At 36.8% G+C, this 22676-nt stretch overlaps 1 protein-coding gene across 2 annotated transcripts in view; it reads left to right on the plus strand.

Moving 5' to 3' along the window:
- The window catches only part of LOC150101779 (dipeptidyl peptidase 4-like), a 576437-nt gene that overhangs the window by 149405 nt on the left and 404356 nt on the right, over positions 1 to 22676 (plus strand). Inside the window, exon 1 of one of the 2 annotated variants that reach the window (XM_090400236.1) lies at positions 10733 to 10870. The exons of the other annotated variant lie outside the window; for it this stretch is intronic. Within the exon in view, the coding sequence (XP_090256362.1) occupies positions 10847 to 10870 (24 nt within the window). The 5' untranslated portion in view covers positions 10733 to 10846. Of the gene's footprint in view, positions 1 to 10732; positions 10871 to 22676 lie in introns of those variants that run through there. 2 annotated transcript variants of the gene reach the window in all.

Genomic DNA, 22676 nt, shown 5'->3' on the forward strand with positions numbered 1-22676 from the left:
TTTTTTTTTCATCTCGCAAACAGACAACTTGCCATAAGAACACACGCAGTTTACAGACGCAACCATCCTGTTCTCTCGGATCTGGTTTTGAAAGCCTGCATGGTCTACTCATGAGAGTAAGGAACTGTAATTACGTGTTTTTTTTTTTTTTTTTTTCCCTGCTTGCAGGAGTAAAAATCCTTCTGCCACTAAATGAGACCGGCTAATTCACCCTCGATCGAATAGCACTTTTAAAAATTCTCCGAGAAAGTCTAAGATTGAATTCGAACCCAAGTATTTTTAACCCAGTGTCACCATTACTTTCCCCAACCCCCCCAGTTTTATCTGGACTCGGGACCGGCATATGGGTGGGATGTATTCGTGACTGTAATCCATGTGTGTTCACGAAGCCGGTTTGCCTGTTCTAGGGGATGAAAAACCCGAGTTTCCGGGTGAAAAAAAAAACCCACCTTCTTATGAGAGGTTCCTCACGTCACTGACGGGAATCGAACCCAGATCTTTCCGACGCAAGGACTTAGTCTATATTCATTGAGCTACGGAGGCTCTCACCCAATAGTAACATCAATATTGACTGAAGTATGGAGGCTATAAAGAAAGAAAACTATAATTGCTATTCAAGAAGGGAATTTTGAATTAACAATCAACTTGAGGCGAATTTTAAATTTTTTTTTCTCCTCTTCTTTTAATGTTTCTTCTATGTGTGCGGGGGGGGGGGATTCACATATTAAAAAAAAAAAAGAAAAGAAAAGAAAAAAAACTTAAGTTTTACATGAAGTACCTGAAAATATTAAAAATTTCACGGAAAGATCGAAGTATAGTTAACTGGAAAATTTATATCAACGAAAAAGAAGCCGCTTTATTAAGCACACTGTCTCAGAAAGAAAAAAAATAAACCAAAGAAGAAAATATGAATTAAGAAGAATCGATCTCTCGATAAACAACTCCTGGAAAAAATTAATTTAAAAAAATCTTATTATAGAGGACGCTTCGATTTAAAGAAGAAAAATATGGCTTACGGAATCTGCTGGAACAACAAACTCCGATGGATTCTGAATAGCAAACTGATCAATAAGTCCATCTCTTTTCTTCTACATGTCTACTGCATCGTAGATGCGTCTGCGTCCACATTCTATTCTCAACCCCGTTTTGCCACCTTCACTTAAGACGATTGCAAGAATAACGATATTACTTTATTTTTACCGCTTCTGATGTCATAACTGATCTCGCAAGCAGCTCACGTACGACCGTTTGTTCTCGTCCCCATCTTATCCCCCCCCCTTACTCCCCATCCCTAAACGGGTAATTTCGTTTCTTCCCGTTACTCCACGTGATTTAGCAAAGCGGTAAAAAGTTAAAGAGACAAAAACGCCATTCACCTCTAAAACGTCTTTTCTTTTTTTTTATTATTTCACGTAGCTATAGCAACGATGAGTAACTATGCGGAAATTCCACGAGATGTGGCATGGAAACCCACATTTTTTATAAATTCGAATTATTCGTAAATCGGTCGTCTGCATTCATGTTATCATAAAACTCGCGAGATAGGTTACCAAATGCTGAACGCTAGATGTCGCCACCGTAGGATGTCATGCGATTAACTTTGATGTGACGTGTTAGTGTCGTAGTTAGGTAGAAGAGCGTGGACTTTAATTTAGATGCCTATCAGGGATTTTAGCTTGTTTCACTTACCGGGTGCTAGTAATTTAATGAAGTTAGAGGGGACCTCGGAGTGGTAGGTTATTAAATGACCAGCTACCAGGAACGCATCGGTGACTACAAAGTGAGCTAGAAAGAACGCCCAAGGTTGTTAAATGGAAATCATGAAATTCTACAAGAGTTCTCCGATGACGACATTTTAAAAAGCAATAAAATCTTCACGCCTTCTCGACAAGTGTTCATTAAGTTACCCACTTCTTATATTGAGCGTCCTTACACTTCAATGAAATAACCACTATTCTATTTTGGATTAAAATCAGAACGGCCAGCAAATGTAGGCGACACCAAAATCAATAAATTGTTAAGATAATAAATAAATAAATAAATAAAAGTTGTAGTGTACCTATCAGTCAATAGATGGCGCCAGGATTCCATCGCGAAAAAATGTGAGAAAAGCAGTTTATAAAAGTAATTCTGTCGACAATAAGAATGCTACTGTCATTTCATTCTAGTAGCCCGTGTCCCACTGTAACCATAGTATCAGTAACAGTGGTTGCACACATCCATTTGGATGATAGAGCTTTAGCTTTTGCTACCGGAGAGCTCTCGCTTTGTGAAAATGGAATAGGTATTTGCAGTTTTGCAGCAGGCCCACATCTGTTCCGATAACTGATAAGTGGTTTGTTTGATGAAAACCTCGCTCATGCTGTCTCTATTCCTGAAGACTAGCATCGGAAAGAGAGTAATAACTTCCGTTTCTGCAGATATCTGAATCCCTTCTATACTTACGAACTAAAGTGGCAGCATATTCTGATGGCTACTAAAACTCCCTCAAATCGATAGCTTGCTCTTCCACATGATTGCCTGAGTTCTTTTCCAATACACGAAGTTTTTTTCGCCCTTTCAGAAGAAACCCATTTTCAGACGAAAAAAAAAACATGAAAGAACAGCATTAAAAAATAACTACAAATATATTTTATTTAAAAATAAACAAAAATATTTATCATTTACAATCAGACGTCTTCTGTAAAATATGCATATGTAAATATCATTGCTAAACTTCGATCTCTTGATGTTCCGCACACGCCATCTCTCGACGAGAAATGGAAACCTTCTGAAGATATCGATTTCGTCTGTTAAATTACTTCATTTACTAAAATGGCTAGGCAATTATATGGCTAACGAATTATCATCAAAAAATTAAATATTCCGTTTGGTACTAACTTAAAGCGTGGCAATAAATTCACGGGAAATTCATAGCTGATGAAAATTAACGATAATAATAATGTAGTCTCATTAACAGCTAGCTTAATGTTTAGGAAAAGAGAATAGAATTTATGAAAAGACAAATATTGCGCTTATATATAACCTATAAATAAATAAATAAACAAATTATTTTCTTGAATTGAAACAACGCAGAAATTAAATTGGCCTTTTTCGTGAAATTAATTAAATATATTACTCAATAATTTAGCTTCATTTATTTTTCTTTTGATATGAAAGATTATTAATATTCACATAACGTAATTCACATTAAGAGCATGTTACTTACGATAATAAAAATACTGTATTAGCATTTCCTTATTATGTAGCCCTCCTTCGGCCGTATTAAATTTCTGAATTGTCAGATTTTCGGTAGCAGCAGAGCATAAATTTAAAATCTTGAATAAAATGCTAATATGTATTATAGGCAAAATTAACTCGTCCATTTTTCTGACGCATTTTATTTCTTTGAAACAAAACGAACGAACAAAGGAAGAAACACCAATATTTTTTTTTAATAAGATTACAATAAATAATGACAACACATTCTATTGTCATAGCAGGGAGGGTTGCCAATCCAATACCCTTGGAGGGTAATGGATGGCAATGCTGTAGCCAGTGAAGTTCTAACTGAGGCTCGGCTATTGCTGTTACCCTCCTGCCATGATTAGAGCTTTAATAGCTCAATACCACCTTATTCCTACACTGTCCTCTACAGATAACGGGGAAGATGAAAAGCATTCTTGCTTCGCCCCTTTAAGCCAGTCCTTATAAGGACTATTGTCATAGCAGGACCCACAGACCCCACCCATCACAACCCAACTGGAAGTTCAGACGTACTTGACATTGTCATCTCCAGAAACATTGGATACTAATATCAATTGGAAACATTAAACAAACTCTCTTCCGACCACAACCCCATTCTGCTTAAACTCGGTACACAAAAGCAATTCTCTCCTCCGCACACTTTCATATCTTGGGACAAGCTCTCCAGAATTCTCCCAGAGCACATTGGTCCAGTCCCTATTATTCGCAATAAAGAGGAGATTGACCTTGCTGTAAACAACCTAACCAGTGAAATTTAAAAAAGCAATAACATCGGTCGTGAAAACCACAGTCTTTCACCCTAGCGGTCGGATCGCTGAAGAAATCATGGACCTAATCAGGTTACAAAACAAAGCCAGAAAGAGGTACCATTGATACAAGAGCTCCTCAAGACAAATCAACTCTGAATAATTTAAACAAACAAGTTCGTGAAGCCCTGCAAAAAAATCGAAAAAACCATGATTGGGAAACTAAGCTGTCGAACTTAAACCCAGAGGACAGATCCATCTGGAAATTCTTGAAAGCCCTCCGCACCAATAAAGGCAAATTATACCTCCAATTCAGACTAATAAGGGAGTAGCCCACACTGATAGTGAAAAAGCAGAAGCTCTAGAGGGCAACCAGGAAATTCAATGTAATCCCTCTTACGAAAACCTGAATATCAATCTGATTCACCGCCGAGTCAAGCAGGAGTTACAACAACGACAAAAGGATAACTCATAACTCATCACACCCACCTCTCCAGCAGAAGTTATAAACATCCTAACCCATCTGAACAAAACAAGGCCCCAGGCCCAGATGACATCTCGAACAGAATAATCAAACTACTCCCCAGTAAAGCCATTGTCCAGCTAGTCAACAAAATCAATGCCATCCTCAGACTCAAGCATTTTCCTATAAGTTGGAAAACGGCAGACATCCTGCCAATCAAAAAGATTGGAAAGAACTCTCAACTCCCCGAAAGCTACAGACCTATCAGCCTACTGTCCAGCCTAGGTAAGGTTGCGGAAAAAGTCGTCCTTACAAGGATTCAGGAAAAAGCACAGTACTACTCAACAAATACACCGACTGGTGGAACACATTACAAAAGGTTTCAGCTGGAACCTCCTCACAGCTGCAGTCTTTATAGATACTGCAAAGGCTTTCGACGAGCTATGGCATCAGGGGCTTCTCTACAAACTCATCAAATTCAATGTACCAATTAACCTTGTAAAAATAATTAACTCTTATCTGAAACATAGATTCATACAAGCTAAAATAAATGAAACTCTTTCAACCAGACGCAAGATCTTGGCAGGGGTGCCACAGGGCTCACTTCTGGCCCCCTTGCTATTTTCTATCTACAGCTGATATCCCTAAAAACTCTAATTCAACAATCACTGCGTTGTATGCTGATGATACTGCTTTATGAGCAAGATCTCGCAGCCCCAAACTAGCTATCAGTAGACTTCAAAACAATATCTATATATTGGAGAAATGGCTGATGGACTGGAGGATCCAAGCAAACCCACTGAAGAGTTCAGCCATACTGTTCTCTAGGAAGAAATTTCGGACCAGTGAAGACATACACTTGGATATACGCTAGGAGTCAAGATTCCATGGTAGAGCGAAGTAAAATATCTCGGTGTGATGTTTGACAAAAAAACTTCAGTTCACCAATCACATAAAACACGTTAGTTCCAAGACATCGAAAGTAATCGCACAACTCTATCTCATGATCAACAGAAGAAGCAAACTGGATACCCTGAACAAACCACTCATATACAAGATGGTAATACGCCCAGTCATCACTTACGCATCTCCTGCATGGAGTCATACCTCAAACACAAATATTCAAAAGCTGCAGAGAATACAGAATAAATGCCTGAGAATGAACCTGGACGTCCCATGGTTCATTAGAAACTCTCAGCTTCACGGAGAAGTCAACATTCCCTACATCGCATCCTTCCTTCATGACCTAGCAGAAAAGTTCTTCGCCAAGACAAGCAATCATCCAAACCCCCTGATCAGGCAAGCTTCAGATTACAATGAAGCAGAATTCTGCAAATACAAAAGACCCAAGTCAATTCTATGCTCAGCTGAACACAGCTATATCTCACTGCCCTCTCAAAGAACTTCCCTCTCAGACAAAGGAGAATATGTAAAGCATTTATGCTTCACTCATCAAACCAATAACGTTCTGCGTGGTGCCATCTCAAGGAATAAATTTCAATTAACCATGTTGCATGTAACCAATAAGCCTTGATACAACGTTTAACATTATTATTGATTTTCAAAGTAGCAAACGAATCTTCGCAAAACCAAAGGCTAACTAGCCATATTCGGAATTTTATTGTATTTAAACGAGATTTTATTTAGAGCAGTTAATTCTAATTTAATTCAAATTTGTTTAATATTATTTATTTATGTTTATAGAAGTGAATTATTTGATAAGGTCTGTGTAGCTCAGTGGAAGTGGCGCTTGCGTCCTCTGCTCTTGGTTGCTCGAAGTTTGACTTAAGTCCAAGGCTAGTTGCCGACTGGAGGAACTTTATCTAAGCCTTTCTTCAACCGGTTCCCGAATTAGTCGATCTCTGGCACGGGCAAGCAGGTTTTTGCATCCCGTAAACTCAAAAAAAATCGATCATAGTACCCACGTTATTTCAGACAGTGAAATATCTTGTTAGAGTGAGCTACCAAGAGATGGCAGCACTTGTTTGCCAGCCTCTTCAACGGTGGCTGCTATAATTAGTGATAGACATGGGCCAGCTCTCTCTGATTGGCTACCGGTGGAGAATGAACTGCCCACTCAGTCTCCAAAAGCTAGATAGAGTACATAGGCCTCACCTACTCCCTGTATAAGGGAATAAAAGGCGTTAGCTGATTCATTATTTTATTTAATTATTTCATTAAACATTTATTTAATCAAAATTTAATTTCAAATAAAATTATTCTTGCTAATCTTAACCACGTTATTTTAGTATATAATACATTAGAGCTATGCATGGATCGAAGATAGAGAAGAAAGAAGTACTTTTTTATTATTAGATTTAAAATCAACAATTGCAGTTTTCTTTCTTTCTTAAAAAGAGGGGGAAGGGAGAAAAAGAGTGAATTTTTTAAGAGGAATTCTGTTTTGTAGTGAAAATTTTTCTCAAATGAAAAAGAGGAATGTAGCGTGCTGTCATCAGCAAAACTATGTATTGGACTTGCCGTCAATTGGAACACATCTTTGAGGCTGCATAGTATATACCAGTTGAACAGGAGAGAATGAAAATGCAACATAGAACAACAATTAAGTGTCGTACAGACAGACCTTCAGCACAAATGGAATAATGTTATCAGGACTAATAGAATTTTGGTATCCAGTTTGAACACGATTCTCATGCTCTCCTTCTGACACACACACACACACACACACACACAGCATCTGGAGCCCACAGGAAGAGGATTGTTGGTGAGAGAGTTGGCGCTATAGAGAGATTGTGAGATTGAGAAAAAAAGGCAAAACAGCTTTAATATTTGGATTAAATTAGTTATTTCATAAAAATATAAAGAAAAGTTTTCGATTAAATGCATTGGTTATACATTATTTAAAATATTTTCAAAAATTCGAATTAAATAACAATTTTGTTAGTACACCTTTTATTTATTAATATAACTTTTATAGCTTATTATTGGAGGATAAGCACGTACTTCCAGGTTCCCGTGTGGTTGCCGTGATAAGAATAGCACCAATGCAAATCCAAGCATGTCGTAAGAGGCAACTAATTGGACGCTGAGATTCGAGAGTTTGAGTTCGCTCTCCTAAGGTTTTTGCCTTAAGGGAGCAATTTGAGTATCCGGGGAAAGTGTTCTCCGGCACGGCCCGCTGAGGGGCTTTGTCGGTGAATGCTTTTCTTCGGAATATGAGCGATTCTACTCGGTGGTGGCGTGTGAGTGGAAGGCCATCACTGAGTGGAGCCAACGCTGAGATGGACGGTCTTTCGCCCACGATTGAGTGTTCTAGGGATCGTCCGAATTTTTAGAGATTGACTTTACTTACGTATCACCAATGTAGCTAATGCATGTCGTACGAGGCGACTAAAATTGGTACCTATGGAGGGTAATGGATGGCAATGCTGGAGCCAATAAAGTTCTAATTGAGGCTCGGCTATTGCTGTTACCCTCTTGCCATGATCAGAGCTTTATACCTTAATAACACCTTATCCGTACACTGTCCTCTACAGACAACGGGGAATATGAAAAGCAATCATGCTTCGCCCCTTTAAGCCAGTCCTTATAAGCACGTACTTCCAGGGTAACGGATAGCAATGCTGTAGCCAATGAAGTTTTTACTGAGGCTCGGCTATTGCCATTACCCAGTCATGACTAGTGCTTTTAGCTCAATAACACTCCATCCACACAGATTTTCTTCATTCAGATGACGGGATAAAGAGTCAAGGACTCAGTCCATCTCCCAGTCCTTTTAAGGACGTAAGTGATGAAGACCCTCGGAGGATAATAAATGGTAATGCTGTAGCCAAAGAAGTTCTAACTGAGGCTCGGCTATTGCTGTTACGCTCTTGCCATGATTAGAGTTTTAATAGCTCAATAACACCTCATCTCTACACTGTCCTCTACAGATAACCGGGAATATGAAAAGCATTCTTGCTTCGCCCTTTTAAGCCAGTCCTTTTAAGTACACGTAAGTGATGTGTAAATTAGTTACAGTATTGTAATATATTATTAATAATAAGTTGACATTAATTGAGATCGTGAGCTTTTTCTGTGTTTATAAGGAATACATTTGATTTGCAGTCTATTTTGAATGGAAGTATAAAAAGGAATTGCTAGCAAAACAAAAGAAGTGTTGGATGGCAGATAAAACAACCCGAGAAAGCCAAGATCTAAGTGGATTGATGCACTTAATAGTACTGTATTTTGTAAAATTGTTAAATTTGGCCATATTTGGAGACAGACCTGACATTAATTTGGAAGAAAAATTGCTATGAGTTAGTAATAATGTAAACTTCATCATGCAATACTATAATAGTATCCTGTACATTTCTTGACGATATTTATTAGAAATTTGAGAATGATGATAGATCAGATTAAATACAAGTTTTTCTTTTGTGCCATTTACATGATTGGTTTACAAATATCACTGTAATTTGATTTATATATTCGATCAGTGACATCTGCAGTTTCTGAGTCTCACTACCCGACAAGTTGATATCTATCCACGCTCGTGCCTTGCCAAATGGAGAAGTTGTCTTTTATTTTCTATATAGAATTTAAAAGAAAATAAGTAAATAAATATTATATTTTTAAAATAATTTAATGATTACGAATTTTATTAAAAATAAAACGAATTTTATAAGAACACCTTTTATTTATTAATATAGATGCGTTAATATATCCTTCACGGAAAAAATTCTGCTATGAATATGAATACTTATCATCATGCGATATCATGATTTAGTTATAACGTGGCGGTATGCAAATACAGATTCAATAAGTGTAATGCGCCATTTATTCCTTGTATTGTATATTGAATATATTGAATATTTAATATAGTATTTAGAAGCTTAAATATACCTTGAATTGCTGCCGAAACAACATGGATTTGATTGGCAGAGCAGATGTATGGCCAAAACTGACGCGCAGACATAAACGCCTTTGAGGAGGAAAACATTGTCGTTGAATGGTAACAGTTTGGACGCACCACTTCCGGTTGTTTTCAGAAGTATTTGCGAATGGGCGTCTCGGTAATGCTGTCGGCTAGGAATCTGGTTTACGAAACGAATTCCTGATGTCTAACTTCACAATTAAATAAACCATTCGTTATGCTTATTAATGCTTGACCCTACTTGGCGTTTTTTGAATGCGGTGATAGTGATGGATTTCTCCTGATGCAGACTAGAATTGATTTGTAAAATGAATTAAACACAATAAACACCAAGCAAAAACTCTGTAATTTATAATAATGATATCACGGCCAGTCATGTGTCCCCCCCCCCTATAGGTGGTAGATGATAAAAATGACTACCACTTAAGAACAGTCATAACTGTCCATGTCTACGGTGGAAGTTTCAAATATATGATCTTCTGTGTCCAGGCTGTATCTATTAAGCGACCATGAGAGGGGAAAAAATCCCCCCTCTCTCTCCTCCAACTCTCTGAGGTTTAACTGACTTCGCTTTGCTGGCTTACTGAACGAGTAGTCATAAAAAAAAAAAATAAATAAATAAATAAAAAAAAAGATAAAATAAATGAATTTTAAATTAAATTTAACTATATTTAAGTATATATATAAAAAAGGGTAAAATAAATGAATTTGAAATTAAATTTAAGTATATTAAGTATACATTTAAGTTTATTTAAATGTATATATTTAAATAAACACACAAACACAGAAAAAAAAAATGCGCTGTTTTAAACCAGTGAGAAACTAAGCCTTATCTAGAAAAAGATATTGGCTATTTGCACCTAAACTTGCGATAAATTATATTATTATATATTAAGATGAACTCGAGTGCATAATTTTTGAGAACTACATTATAAAATTGCTGTACATCTTTCTGTATAATTACTGTACTATTTTATATAATAATAATAATAAATCTAATTCATATATATTTTAAGCATACGTTTATTAAAATTTAATAAATTTAATAATCTTCATTCTTTAAAAAGTAAGGCATCAAATATTAATAAAATATCTTTGTCTTATGCGCTATTGCCTGTTTGATGCATTATGATTTTTTTCCCCTTGCAAATGAAATCCGTTACTTTCTGCTCCCCTTGAAATAAAAGTGTATTCTGCCAAATGCGTATAATGCAAGATATATTGTCGCCTTTTAACTTGTTTACTCGTCAGCAATCACGTGTTTTCATATCACTGGCTTCATTTGAAACGTCAAATTGCATACCCATTTACTCATACAGCGCGCAGGTGTACTTGATAATAAAAGCAGTGCTTAATACAGGATGTGTAACCAATCACACCGGCATCCGGCAACTTTCTTTATGCCTCAAGGACGTGAATGTCTTAAGCTATTGCAGCTGTTAATACCAGATTACTAAAATATTGCTAATTTATAGCGCGATAACTGCTGACCGGAAATTTACGACTGGAGTAATGACAAAGACTGGCGAAAAGCAGGTAGGATTAGTGATATTGAGTTTAAAAGAAAGTAATTAAGTGTAACTTCACAGTTTTCGGCATAAGCAAACTATGTATAAACACACGTAGGATTACAGTAATTGAATAATACGAACTATAAAATTAGTATTTGTAATACAGAATGCTGTTAGATCGTGACACGTGTTTGTAATGTAAACACGAGCGCTGACGTCATCGGCTGTACCAAAAAGGAGAAATAAAATTGTCAGTGGCGTTTTGTAAATATGTTTTAAATCTGCTGCTACACAAGCGCAAAAATAATAAATCGGTATTTAATATTGTCACTAACAGCTTTATCTAGTTGTAATGGCCTTAGGTTTTAAAATAATTTATTGGATATCTTCATCTGAATTGACCATTGTGCTTGTTATAACAGCATAAACAGCTGTACCAGGGCAAAACAAAAACATTAGCTAAATTAGGAAAATACCAATTCTCATTCGTAAGTGAGGGCCAAACCATGAACAGATTCATGCCCATTTATAGCTATTATCTTGACTGAGTTAAAATATTTAATATTTTGTTGGAAACTTCGTCTCCATGGCAACTCGTGGCACGTGATGTTTACTTAGATTTCTTCACAACTTTTTTGGTCTTCCTTTCAACTGATAATTATTTGGAAGCGTACTTTTTTTTTCTGAACTTTTTTTTTTTTTTCAAACTGCGTAACACAAATAGCAACGGGCTACTTTGTGAGTGTGTTGGCTGATATTTTTGTATTCTTCCAACGCCTTTTAAGTAAAGCCAGTTTTTGATTTGTTTCTACCATTTCTTTAGTGACATTTTTTCTTTCCACTAGCTTGTTGATTTAGTCTTCATTTTTTCATTCCTTTTTAACTTATGTTGAAAGCTTTCTTTTTCTCTAGAATCCGTTCACACCAAGTTTTGCCTGTCAGCTCTTTGAAGTCTCTCTCTCGCCCACTTTCTCTTTCTTATTCTCTCTTTCATCTACGTGGGACATGTCATTTTCTCCTTGTGATATGCCACCGTCTTTCAACCACCTGGGAGTTTCTTTTGTCCGTTACTTTTATATAGAGAGAGAGAAGGGTACCGTATTATATTTTATGCACGCCTTGTCATTTCCTTTTTGATCTCTTTAGTGCAAATGTATGTTTTCTTTCATGTACTCAGGTTCTTTAATTCGCTTGCAGCATTGTAGATAGCCTCGAACCATGGATAATAATAATAAAAACTACATAACAGGAGACAGGATGGAACTGCTGCTATTGAGCAGTGAAGATACTGCTAAGACTTCGTAACACTCACATACACAAAGAATAAATAAATAAATAAAATCCTCTGACGCCTTTTCATACTTCCTTTTAATCCGCACTGTATTCTTTTAGTCTTAACTTTTTTTTTTTTTTTTAAAAAAGAGTAGGTCTAACAACTTTCTCGTTGTACCGTTAACTGGTCTTGAATGTAATCGAGTTAATACGGGCGATTTTTTTTTAATTGAGGAAATAAAAATATAGTTATTTTCCTGGAGGATAAATAAAAAAAACTTTGCTTTGAATTACTGAAGAATTATTTAATAAAAGATGATATAATTAAAAATCGCAATTATAAACCTTCTATTATATCGGATCTCATTAAATATAATGATTTTTGTTGTAAAAATGCAGTAACCCCGTGTGTTGTGGCCGGGATAAGAATAGCGCCATCGCAACCTATGCATGTCGTAAGAGGCAACTAAAATGGACGCTGAGTTTCTAGTTTCACTCTCTCTCAGGTTTCTTCCGGAATTTTGCTCCCGGTGAGGGGGGGAGGGGGCTTGCCCTGGAGAGCATTTTGAGTCTCTGGGGAGGATGTTCTCCGGCGTGGCCCGTGATGGGCCTTGTCGGTGAATGCTTCTCCCTGGAATATGAACGGTTCTACTCAGTAGTGTGTGTGTGGGGGGGGGGGAGTGTCACTAAGTGGAACCAACGCTGAGTTGTACGGGCTTTCGGCCACTATGGAGTGGTCTAGGGATCGTCCTAATTTTTAGAGTCGGCTTTACTTTAATAAAAGCCCATGCATGTCGTACAAGGCGACTAAAATGGGTACGCAAGGAGGGTAATGGATGGCATTGCTGTAGCCAATGAAGTTTTAACTGAGGCTCGGCTGTTGCTGTTACCCTCCTGCCATGATCAGAGCCTATTACCCTATCCATACATTTTCTTTACAGATAACGGGGAGTATGAAAAGCATTTTTGCTTCACCCATCTAGCCAAAAAAAAAAAAAAAAGTCGCAGTAATATCTGAACTCAGTTTCACAATAAATATTTGTTTCATTTTAAAATATTTTGCTTTGGAAAATTCTAGAGAAAGACAATAAAAACATGACTTAAATGAATAAATATTTATCGAAAATTATAAGATTACAGAAAAAAATTAAAAAAATGCTCAACCGAAATACATAATGAAATCTCCACACCTCATTTTGGCTTATATATCGTCTGAAAAAATGGCACAATGTGCATAATAATTATATATATATATATATATATATATATATATATATATAAATTTGAGTGGATATACATTAAAATAGCAGGATATGGATAATAATAATTATAATTATGCATATTAGACATGAAAATACACATAGCTCGAACTATGAATTACAATTATTCTTGAAGCTAACCATATCACGATGTTATATCATTATATTTAGTTGGGATCTGTTTGTTGTCCTGCGCATTGCATAGTAACTATGGATTTGTTTAATTTGCATTATGTTATCCTACTAATTGCTTACTGAGGCTCGTTTGCAGAGATAACTGAATTAAAGAATCTTTGGACTTGCTCAGTGTCAACTGGCGTATTGTTTACCTCATTGGACTGCAAACAGACGATTAGGAGTGAATAGTTTGCACGAATGTTTTCGTTGAATGTCTAAAGGAGAGGGGGTGCAATGGTGTCGTTTTTAGAAAGAGGAAATGAGGATACTGAAATGCAGCGTGTGATGAGGAACAAAAAATAAAATAAAATAAAAATGGACGCTGCTAATACTCGAATAAATAGACAGTTAAGGAATTAAATTGCATTCCGATTAAAGCGTTGCTTAATCAAGGATAACAAATGAATACATAAGGAAGTAAAAAAGCAAAAGCGGGCAGAAAAAAAAAACGAGGAATGACTGCTGATTGTGTGTGTGATCACAAGTCGTTTCTGAGGAAGACTTCTTCTTTTTTTTTTTTCTTTTTAATACTTTTTTTTTTTTCAACAAAGGAAATAAATTGAATGTCAGAAAAAATTGTTGATTCCAGGAAAACCTCTTTGAAGTCTATCGAAAAATGTACTAAGAAATAAAAATGTCTACAGCTGTTACTTCACATTTGAAGGCTCTCTTGCGAATTCCCAAAATAGGGAATTCGCAAGAAGTTTTTTTTTGTGTGTGTGGTCATGTGATCCGCCAAAAAGGAAGCGGCTTGAAGATGTCGCAGGATTAAGAAAACATTTTTCTGTAGATAGCAATTTTAATCCGATAGCGTCGGGAAGTTAGAACTTATTGAGCAAACGAATAATTCTTAGTTTCTAAGATACATGGTTGAGAGGGGGGGGAGGGGTGACCGTACATTGCTTTAGAAAGGAAAGTACTGGCCTTTATATTCACAGAACACGCACCAAAATAAAAAAAGAAAAGAAATCTCTCAATTCTGCAATATAAGTATTACATAAAACAAAGATGATGGTAGACTTATTGAAGAATAAACAGTTTTAGGAAAGGATAATCAACGACTGCCGAATGATAACGAATATTGAATGCATACATCCTAGGCTTGTATATCCTTCCAAATTTTATTATCTCAAGTAATTAATGTTCTAGCACGCTGTTTAAAATAATTTTAGAAATCCTCCGATTGACACCTTTCGTTCGCAGGAAGAACTCCATTAAGATCATCGGCAGTCTAATCTTCAAGCTTTAGTAATCATTGATAGTGAGCTAAAAGCAATTAATCAAACGGGGATTTTAGGGGAACGATTTTGTTCCATCTGAAGTTTATGCTTGTCATTTTGATTGAAACTGCTTTTTAGAATTTTTAGTGAGGTCTGCACTTCGAAGTTTACTCTCCCACCTGAGAAAAGTAATACATAATAATAATATATTACGATGCAAAGCCATATCGTAGTTAGACGGAACTGTCTCCATTCAGTTAGATTTTCCCAAACGTTGATGTGAAATTTCATATTTCTGCCACTAGAGGTCTCTGAAGTATAGCAGCATAAATGACGCAGCTGAGAAGGCAGTGGCAATGCTAGTTGCAGAAAATGTATGTTAAATGAATCATTTATCAGTATTACGAATTGTTTTAAAGGCCTCGTAAACGGGTGTTTGCATCTGTTTAATTAAGTTAATATTTAATTTTGAAAGGAAAAAAAAAAGTGCATCCAAAAGATGTTGCTTTAAAATGCCTGATCTTTCTGATACCGCAGAAAAATCTTCTTATACGTTTATACGAAGACCAGACAGAGTTGAAAGGAAAGCCGTAAATTAGATTTCGTATTTTTACATATTTAGCCAGAATTTTAAGTTAAAAGTCCAGCTTATCCTGTGAAAACGAAGCAGGAGAATATTTCAAAAGTTAAAAATCCAGTGTAGAAGATGCTGACTCACTAATACCATGCCAACCGCTAAATGAAACGAAAATAATGTTTGGAGAATTTAAGGATAAACTCTGTTGGTTAGTAACAAACCAGGATTTAATCAGGCGAATTTTAATTCCGCTCTTGCTTCAGATTGGTCAAAACTGCAGACGGAAATCCCTTCGCTTCACGGTAGGATTTACCTCCCGACGTTTGGGTTTTCTTTTTGCCGTGGTGCATGTATACAATTGTCGATATATACATTCTAAGAAGATTATCTTAAAGTATCAAGACGTAGGCGAGAATTCACAACAATAAACTTGACTTTTCTATATTATTATGAACTTTACATCTCCATGGAGTCCGCAAAGTCATCGCTCGAAATCTACGCTAGCCATCAATACCTATCGCACCACCTTAAACTCATTCTCATTCACAACCACCTCTGCCAATTCATTTCAATCATTCGCCGTCCTCGAAGAAAAAAAAAATTCTACTTTCACTCAAATTCCGACGGTGACCCCTCCTGTTCTCTCCCTTCCCGTATGCATTGAAAAATTTAACCCTCACTTCCATAGACCCCCTTCCAGCCCACAGCAACTAATACTCGTTTCTGTCATGTCCCCTCTCCTGCACTATCAACTGACTTTTGGGATCCACAAACTCTCAATCTATCCTGATAAGAAATATTCTCAGATCTTCTGAATCACCCCCCCCCCCCAACCACTTTCTCATCCCCAGGAATCGAGGCGATCAAATCTAAGCAGAGTAGTCCAGATGTGGATATCAAAGTCTTAGTAAACTAGAATAATAAATTTCTTGTCCTTATGTCGGTGTATTTTAACGCCAAGTTTTTATTTATTCGTGTGGGGTTCCCCCTCTGTTCCTCGACTTCCCCTTAGGACTGGTTGAGCTCTCCTAATGAGGGATTAAGTAATATATCCTATGACTGTAGCTTGTGTGTTCACGGGGCCGTTTTGCCTGCTTACGGGATGGAAAAACCCCAGGATAAACTGGGTAGAAAAACCCTGCTCTCCACGCCCAAGACCGACTAACTTGGCTATGACTGAGGAAGATCCTTAAGCTCTTCTCGTCGCTGACGGGAATCGAACCTAGGACACTCCTTCCCCAGACATATAGTTGCGAAGCGCATAGCCAACGGCTAACCGTGCAGACAACGGCAAGTGATATGTGCCATTTTTACCACTTATGCAAAGTTCTCTGAGCTTCAACCCCTCGTCCACTGTCACTTCCAGTTCCCTTTCTCATCATTCTCTAGCAATACAACTCCATTTATAGCTTGAAATCTTTCCAGTCCAACTCTACACCTGCCACACCAAACGGCCAACCAACTATCATTCCTTGCCAACAATGATATCTTTTTCAAGTGTTCCTTCAAAACGTCTGTATCCCTTTTATTTACTATTGTCCTCTCCAACTTAGCATCACGTAAATAGCTGGAACATTATTACTCATCAAATCATCCCAATTTCACGTGTACAAATCAATCACCAGAGGCCCAAAAACGGAGTCCCTGTGGCATATCACTCGTCACCCGACTTGTGATTCCACACCATCATACACCATTCCCCCGATGTCTGTCTAACTACCAGCATATCACAAGCTCATCTCCATCTAGTTTACCATGCGGTATCCCGTCAAGTGCTCTTGTAAACTCCAATACCCAATATTGTACACCCATTTCCCGTACACAACTTCACTGTATCTAGACGCACAGTAAATTGTGACAGGACCCCCCCTTACAAACCCACAGTGCCCCCCCAGAGAGGATCATATTTCTGTCCATTGATTCCAGAATTATAGCTTTCACCAACTTTTACAAACCCTCCCATCACTGTTGAGATACTACCATGTCAGTAACCCGCTACCTCAGTTTGAATCCATCAGAACACGATCAAGTATTCCACCCTCCCTCCCTTCGTCCACCCTGCTAGTGCTGAGATCCAAATTAAAAATCCTGTTCAAAGGCAGAGTGTCAATGTCTTACGCATTGTTGTAACACATTGGATGAGCTATCATGAAATCCCATAGCGACTATCGCTATGGAAATTGTGTAATATCAGAAGCACTTTCAGTTCATCCACCCCAATTCTGATATTGATTTCTGTCACATCGATCACTGCATTGTTTCCACTTGGATAATAGATCCTCGCAAAATGGTCACTCACTAAGTCAACCGGTTCCTCTGTTCTGTCATTCCCATCTTTCTATTAATAATAATTCCTTCTTTTATTCGCCACATAGCTAAAGAACTCTTCCGGATCTCCCTGGCTCGCTTTGCGAAACTCTTCTTACAGTTCTGATTTAGCCCTTCTCACGAAGTTTGAGTTTTTGAAAGTTATATGTAAAACATGAATCACTTTATTTTATAATAACGAAGAAAGTTTCGTAGGTAACTAAGTATGTTTCTTATACTCGAATTCACAAAAATAAAAAAAAATCTTGCCTACTGCCTTCTTTTTTTTCCTTCTTTACTTTGAACAGTAAGCTCAATGTAAATATGCATTTAGGACCGAAATATTACACGTTAAATTACAAAGTATAGTCCTTTATATATTAAGGACAGCTATGGACTTGAAAGAAAAGGAAATGTAACCTTTTGTTCTTCGTTTTCTAAGACTGTTTTTACCAGTGTATTTGATTTTGTTTGTTTATTTTGGACGATACCTAAATTCCCTTGCTAAACTCCAAATATGAGCACCAGATGGCAGCACAGTAGTATTCGAAAATCGTAATGCATTTAATTTCAACAATCTTTTAAGTGACTTAAAAGTGCGCAATTATTAATAATTAAAATGTTTAATTATTCTTCCCTCTCGAGTTGAATTACCTTCTAAGGATGTTAAGTCCTTTTTTTTCCTAAGAAAACTTATCGAACTTTTCTAAAGTGATGCGTATGTTACAGAAAGGGAAGAAAAAATTTGTAGGTTCGCAATCCATTTGATGCAATTGCAGAAACAAAATTAATTAACTTAGCTGATTAAGTGGCATCTGCAGGCATTTTTGTATTTATCTTCTGTTAAAGTATTTTTGGAATTTTTTATATTTGAAATATTTGAAAAGTTTCCAAATGATTTAATTCCAGTCTCCTTAAAATGCGAATAAATTAGTTTAAAAAAGGAAAAAGAACCACCATATCTTCTGCTATTGCTCATAGATATAAATAATTTATTGAAAAAATAACTGGTGTATTAAGCGGAAGTTGTTATAATTAAAATTAAATGTTATTTAGTTAAAAAAAAGTTTAAACTATATGAGCTAGCATACTATATACAATTTTTTTTTATAAAAATTCCAAAAGAAACCGAAACTTTTGCAAAGAAAACTTCACTTTTATGACATAGTAATTCCATTGATTATTATAGTACAGTGTAAGTTATATTTGGACTCTAAACCTATTGCAAATTGGTAAACTTTTTATTTCATTTTCTTTACATGCTGTGCATTGAATTTTTTCAAATAAACATTGAAATAAATCTGTGACAGTAATGATATGGGGAAAATATATGGCAGAGAACCTACAAGCTTTTTTTTTTTTTTTTGGAAAATAAAATTCCTCCTCTTTCTACAGGAGTTAAGTGCCGTCTTCATGTAACCGCAAGCTAATGGAATAACATTAAAATGGCATGATTTTTGAAATAAAATAATGCAATTTATATAAAATAACAAATAAACTAATATATGAAATATAAAATAATTAAGTTTTAGGTTTTTATGATATAATTAATTAATTTTAGAGTAATACACCTCTTGCTTTTATTAATGTGTTCTTATTTAGTGCAGATCTACAGGATTGGGATCAGTAAAAATGAGAGACCTTTTTAGGACTTCCAGGGTAACGAATGGCAATGCTGAACCAAGGAAGTTAAGTGAAGTTCGGCTGTTGTTGTTATCCTGGGTGATGAGTTTTTGAGTTCGCTCTCTTAAGGTTTTTGCCTTAAGGGAGCACTTTGAGTCTCCGGGGAAGGTGTTCTCCGGCACGGCCCGCTGAGGGGTTCTTGCCGGTGGATTATTTTCCTTGGAATTTGAGCAATTCTGCTCAGTGGTCGGGGAGCCCGTCACTGAGTGGAACCAACGCTGAGATATGGACGTCTTTCGCCCACTATGGAGTGGCCTAGAGATCGTCCGAATTTTTGAGATTTTACCCTTTACTTACTAATCAGGGTAACGAATGGCAAATGTTGTAGCCAATGAAGTTTAACTGAGGTTCGGCTGTTGCTGTTATCCCCCAGGGGTGCTGAGATTCGAAAGTTTTGAGTTCGCTCTCTTAAGGTTCTTGCCTTAAGGGAGCAATTTGAGTCTCCGGGGAAAGTGTTCTCCAGCACGGCCCGCTGAGGGGCTTTGTCGGTGAATGCTTTTCTTCCGAATTTGAGCGGTTCTGCTCGGTGGTGGCGTGTGGGTGGAAGGCCATCACTGAGTGGAGCCAACGCTGAGATGGACGGTCTTTCGCCCACGAATGAGTGGCCTAGGGATTGTCCGAATTTTTAGGGACGGCTTTACCTTTAAATTTAAATATGGCAAATGCTGTAGCCAATGAAGTTTCAACTGAAGTTCGGCTATTGCTCGTTACCCAGTCATGACTAGAGCTTTTAGCTCAACAACACCCCATCCATGCAGATTTTCTTCATTCAGATGACGGGATAAAGACTCAAGGACTCAGTTCTTTTAAGAGGGATTAGTAGATCCCTTATATCTACTCCTTCCCACAGTCTGCAGCAGTAAAGCACTTCTCAAAATCGTCCTCGCATCCAAATGAACTAGATCAACAAGCAGTAAATTATGATGAATCGGAATTATGCAAATATAGAATAGAAGACCTGAGGCCATCCTAGTTACCTTTAAGGATCTATAACTTGCTCAACTCGAGCAGAGCACGTATCTCATAAATTTTTCCCTACACAGTAACCTTATCAGGGATTATAAAAGCATTATGCTTCACCCTTATAGACAGTAATGTTCTGTTCTGTAGGGATTAGTAGATTTTTACTATTTACTGTAGAATATATCTGATATTGTATTCTAATGAAAGCGCACTATATTAATTGATATGCTAATATTAATAAGAAAAATGTACAGTGCAAGTTATATTTCTACAATAATTTATAACCACATTATAGTTTCAGTAATAATTTCAGTGCTAATTTAATGTTGATTCATGTGAATATTCATAGATTGTTTTAAATTGGTCTACCACAGAAATAATTAAAATCAGAATGCATCGTGATAGTTGCACGTTTATTTATTTACTTATCATAAATAAGAAATAAATAAATACGCAAGTTATGTAACTAAGAATTCACTCAAATGATTATGATTAATTTTTGGAAGTCCTTTTACAATTACTGCAATTTCAAGATAACGATTTTTATTTCTGAATAAGCTACTTAGTTTTTTTTTTTTTTAATTATTTTTGAAATTCTGTCTATAACATTTATTAAATCAGAATTTGTATCGTCGTGTCTTATTCTAATAACGTTGAAACTTTTTTTCCCCACTTCGTATCTTTAACACAGGATGTTTCAACTGATGTTCCGCGAGATGTCGCTAGGGTTCCGCTATCTCGGGAAAACCCGTAAAAAATTATGTGCGCGTATGTAAGATATAATACATTTTTTATGAAGAGAACGTTAAGAAAGAAAAATTGTGAAAAGCTGCTCTGAAATATAAGATTTCTGCTGATTTCTGTTTATTCAGAATTTTAAGTTTGTATTGTGAGCAAAATAAATTATAAAAATTAGCCAAACGTTGAATCAAAAATTGGCCTAATCGTGATGTTAGTATCGCTCTTGTCCGCGCAGTTAGCCTAGTGGCTATGCTTCGCAACCATATGCCTGGGGAAGGGGTGTCCTGGGTTCGATTCCCGTCGCCGACGTGAGGAGCTTAAGGATCTGCCATAGCCAAGTTAGCCGGTCTTGGGCGCGGACAGCAGGGTCCCCCCCCCCCCACACACACACACCACCGCCACCCAATTTATATGGGGGGTTTTCATCCCGTAAGCAGGCAAACCGGCCCCGTGAAGACACGGATCTACAGCCATAAATACTTAACCCCCCCATACCCCCATGAGGGGACTCCCCGCTCCCCAATAGGAACGGGGGGAGGAATCTCCATACGAATAAATAAATAAAAGTATCGCTCTTGAAAAAATGAAATAAGCTTAGACGATGTCAGCAAGGTCGGGCTAAGAGCGGAATCAAGGCGGTTATACTAAGCTAGTATACAATAAGAAACTGACTAATCTTATTATGGAAGCCTCCGTAGCTCAATCAATAGGGACGATGTTCTTTCGTTGGAAAGATCAGGGATTGAATGTCGTTTATGACGAAACGAAGTCGCATTCAACTTATTGAGTTAAATTTGGAGTGAAGTTGCTTTTTCTGCGTCATTTAAAATCCGATTCGGATTTTGCTCTATTGACCAAAATGGAAAGAAAAGTTGTCAAGGATGGAGAAGAAAGTGAAATACAGCCAACATACCTACACCTTGTCATTATTCAACCGATTTCGTCCACTTCTTTGTTGAACATTTATTTATTTTCCTATTTCATCTAAAAATCAATTGTTTTAAATTACAACCTTGGCTGAAAGCTAAAGCTTGGCTAATATTGTGTGGTTTTAATTGTCGAGAATGGGACCTTCTCTTTGCAATGGTGTTTCCGGGAAATGTTTCCATCAGGAGATAAAACATTTGCAGAAATTCCAGAAGTACTGTTGTTTCTTTGCAGACATAACAATCTTTATTAGCGTATTATGAGATTAGTTTATAGTGGGAAAGCATGTTAGTCATCAGTACTATGTTAGGGCTAAGGGCTATAACTCGGTCTAGAGATCAATCATGGAACTTTTTCAAGCCACCTTAGATCTCCATTAAATAAGGTCATGATCTTATAACCGGTGGCGTAAAAAAATTTTTTAATAAATTTTAAAAATGGACATAGAAAATGAGCTACTGTAACTCAGTTGATTTAGACGAGCCTTTGGTTTGGAAAGACCCGGGTTCGAATTGCATCTGTGGCATTAGAAATCTTTATCGGGTGCTTTCAATAAATGGTAAGTAGTTGGTTTCATACGAAAATGGAACGTCTTTCGATCCTCAAAACAGAAAACTGGCCAGAAGAACACACGCAATATATTGGAAACTACCGGAATAAGGATTAATCGCCCTATTCGTAGGATTTCGTTTCGAAATATTGCAT

This window comes from Typopeltis vanoorti, chromosome 11 (genome assembly GCF_054136105.1).
Source record: "Typopeltis vanoorti isolate ZY-2024b chromosome 11, IOZ_Tvanoo_1.0, whole genome shotgun sequence".
NCBI lineage: Eukaryota > Metazoa > Arthropoda > Arachnida > Uropygi > Thelyphonidae > Typopeltis > Typopeltis vanoorti.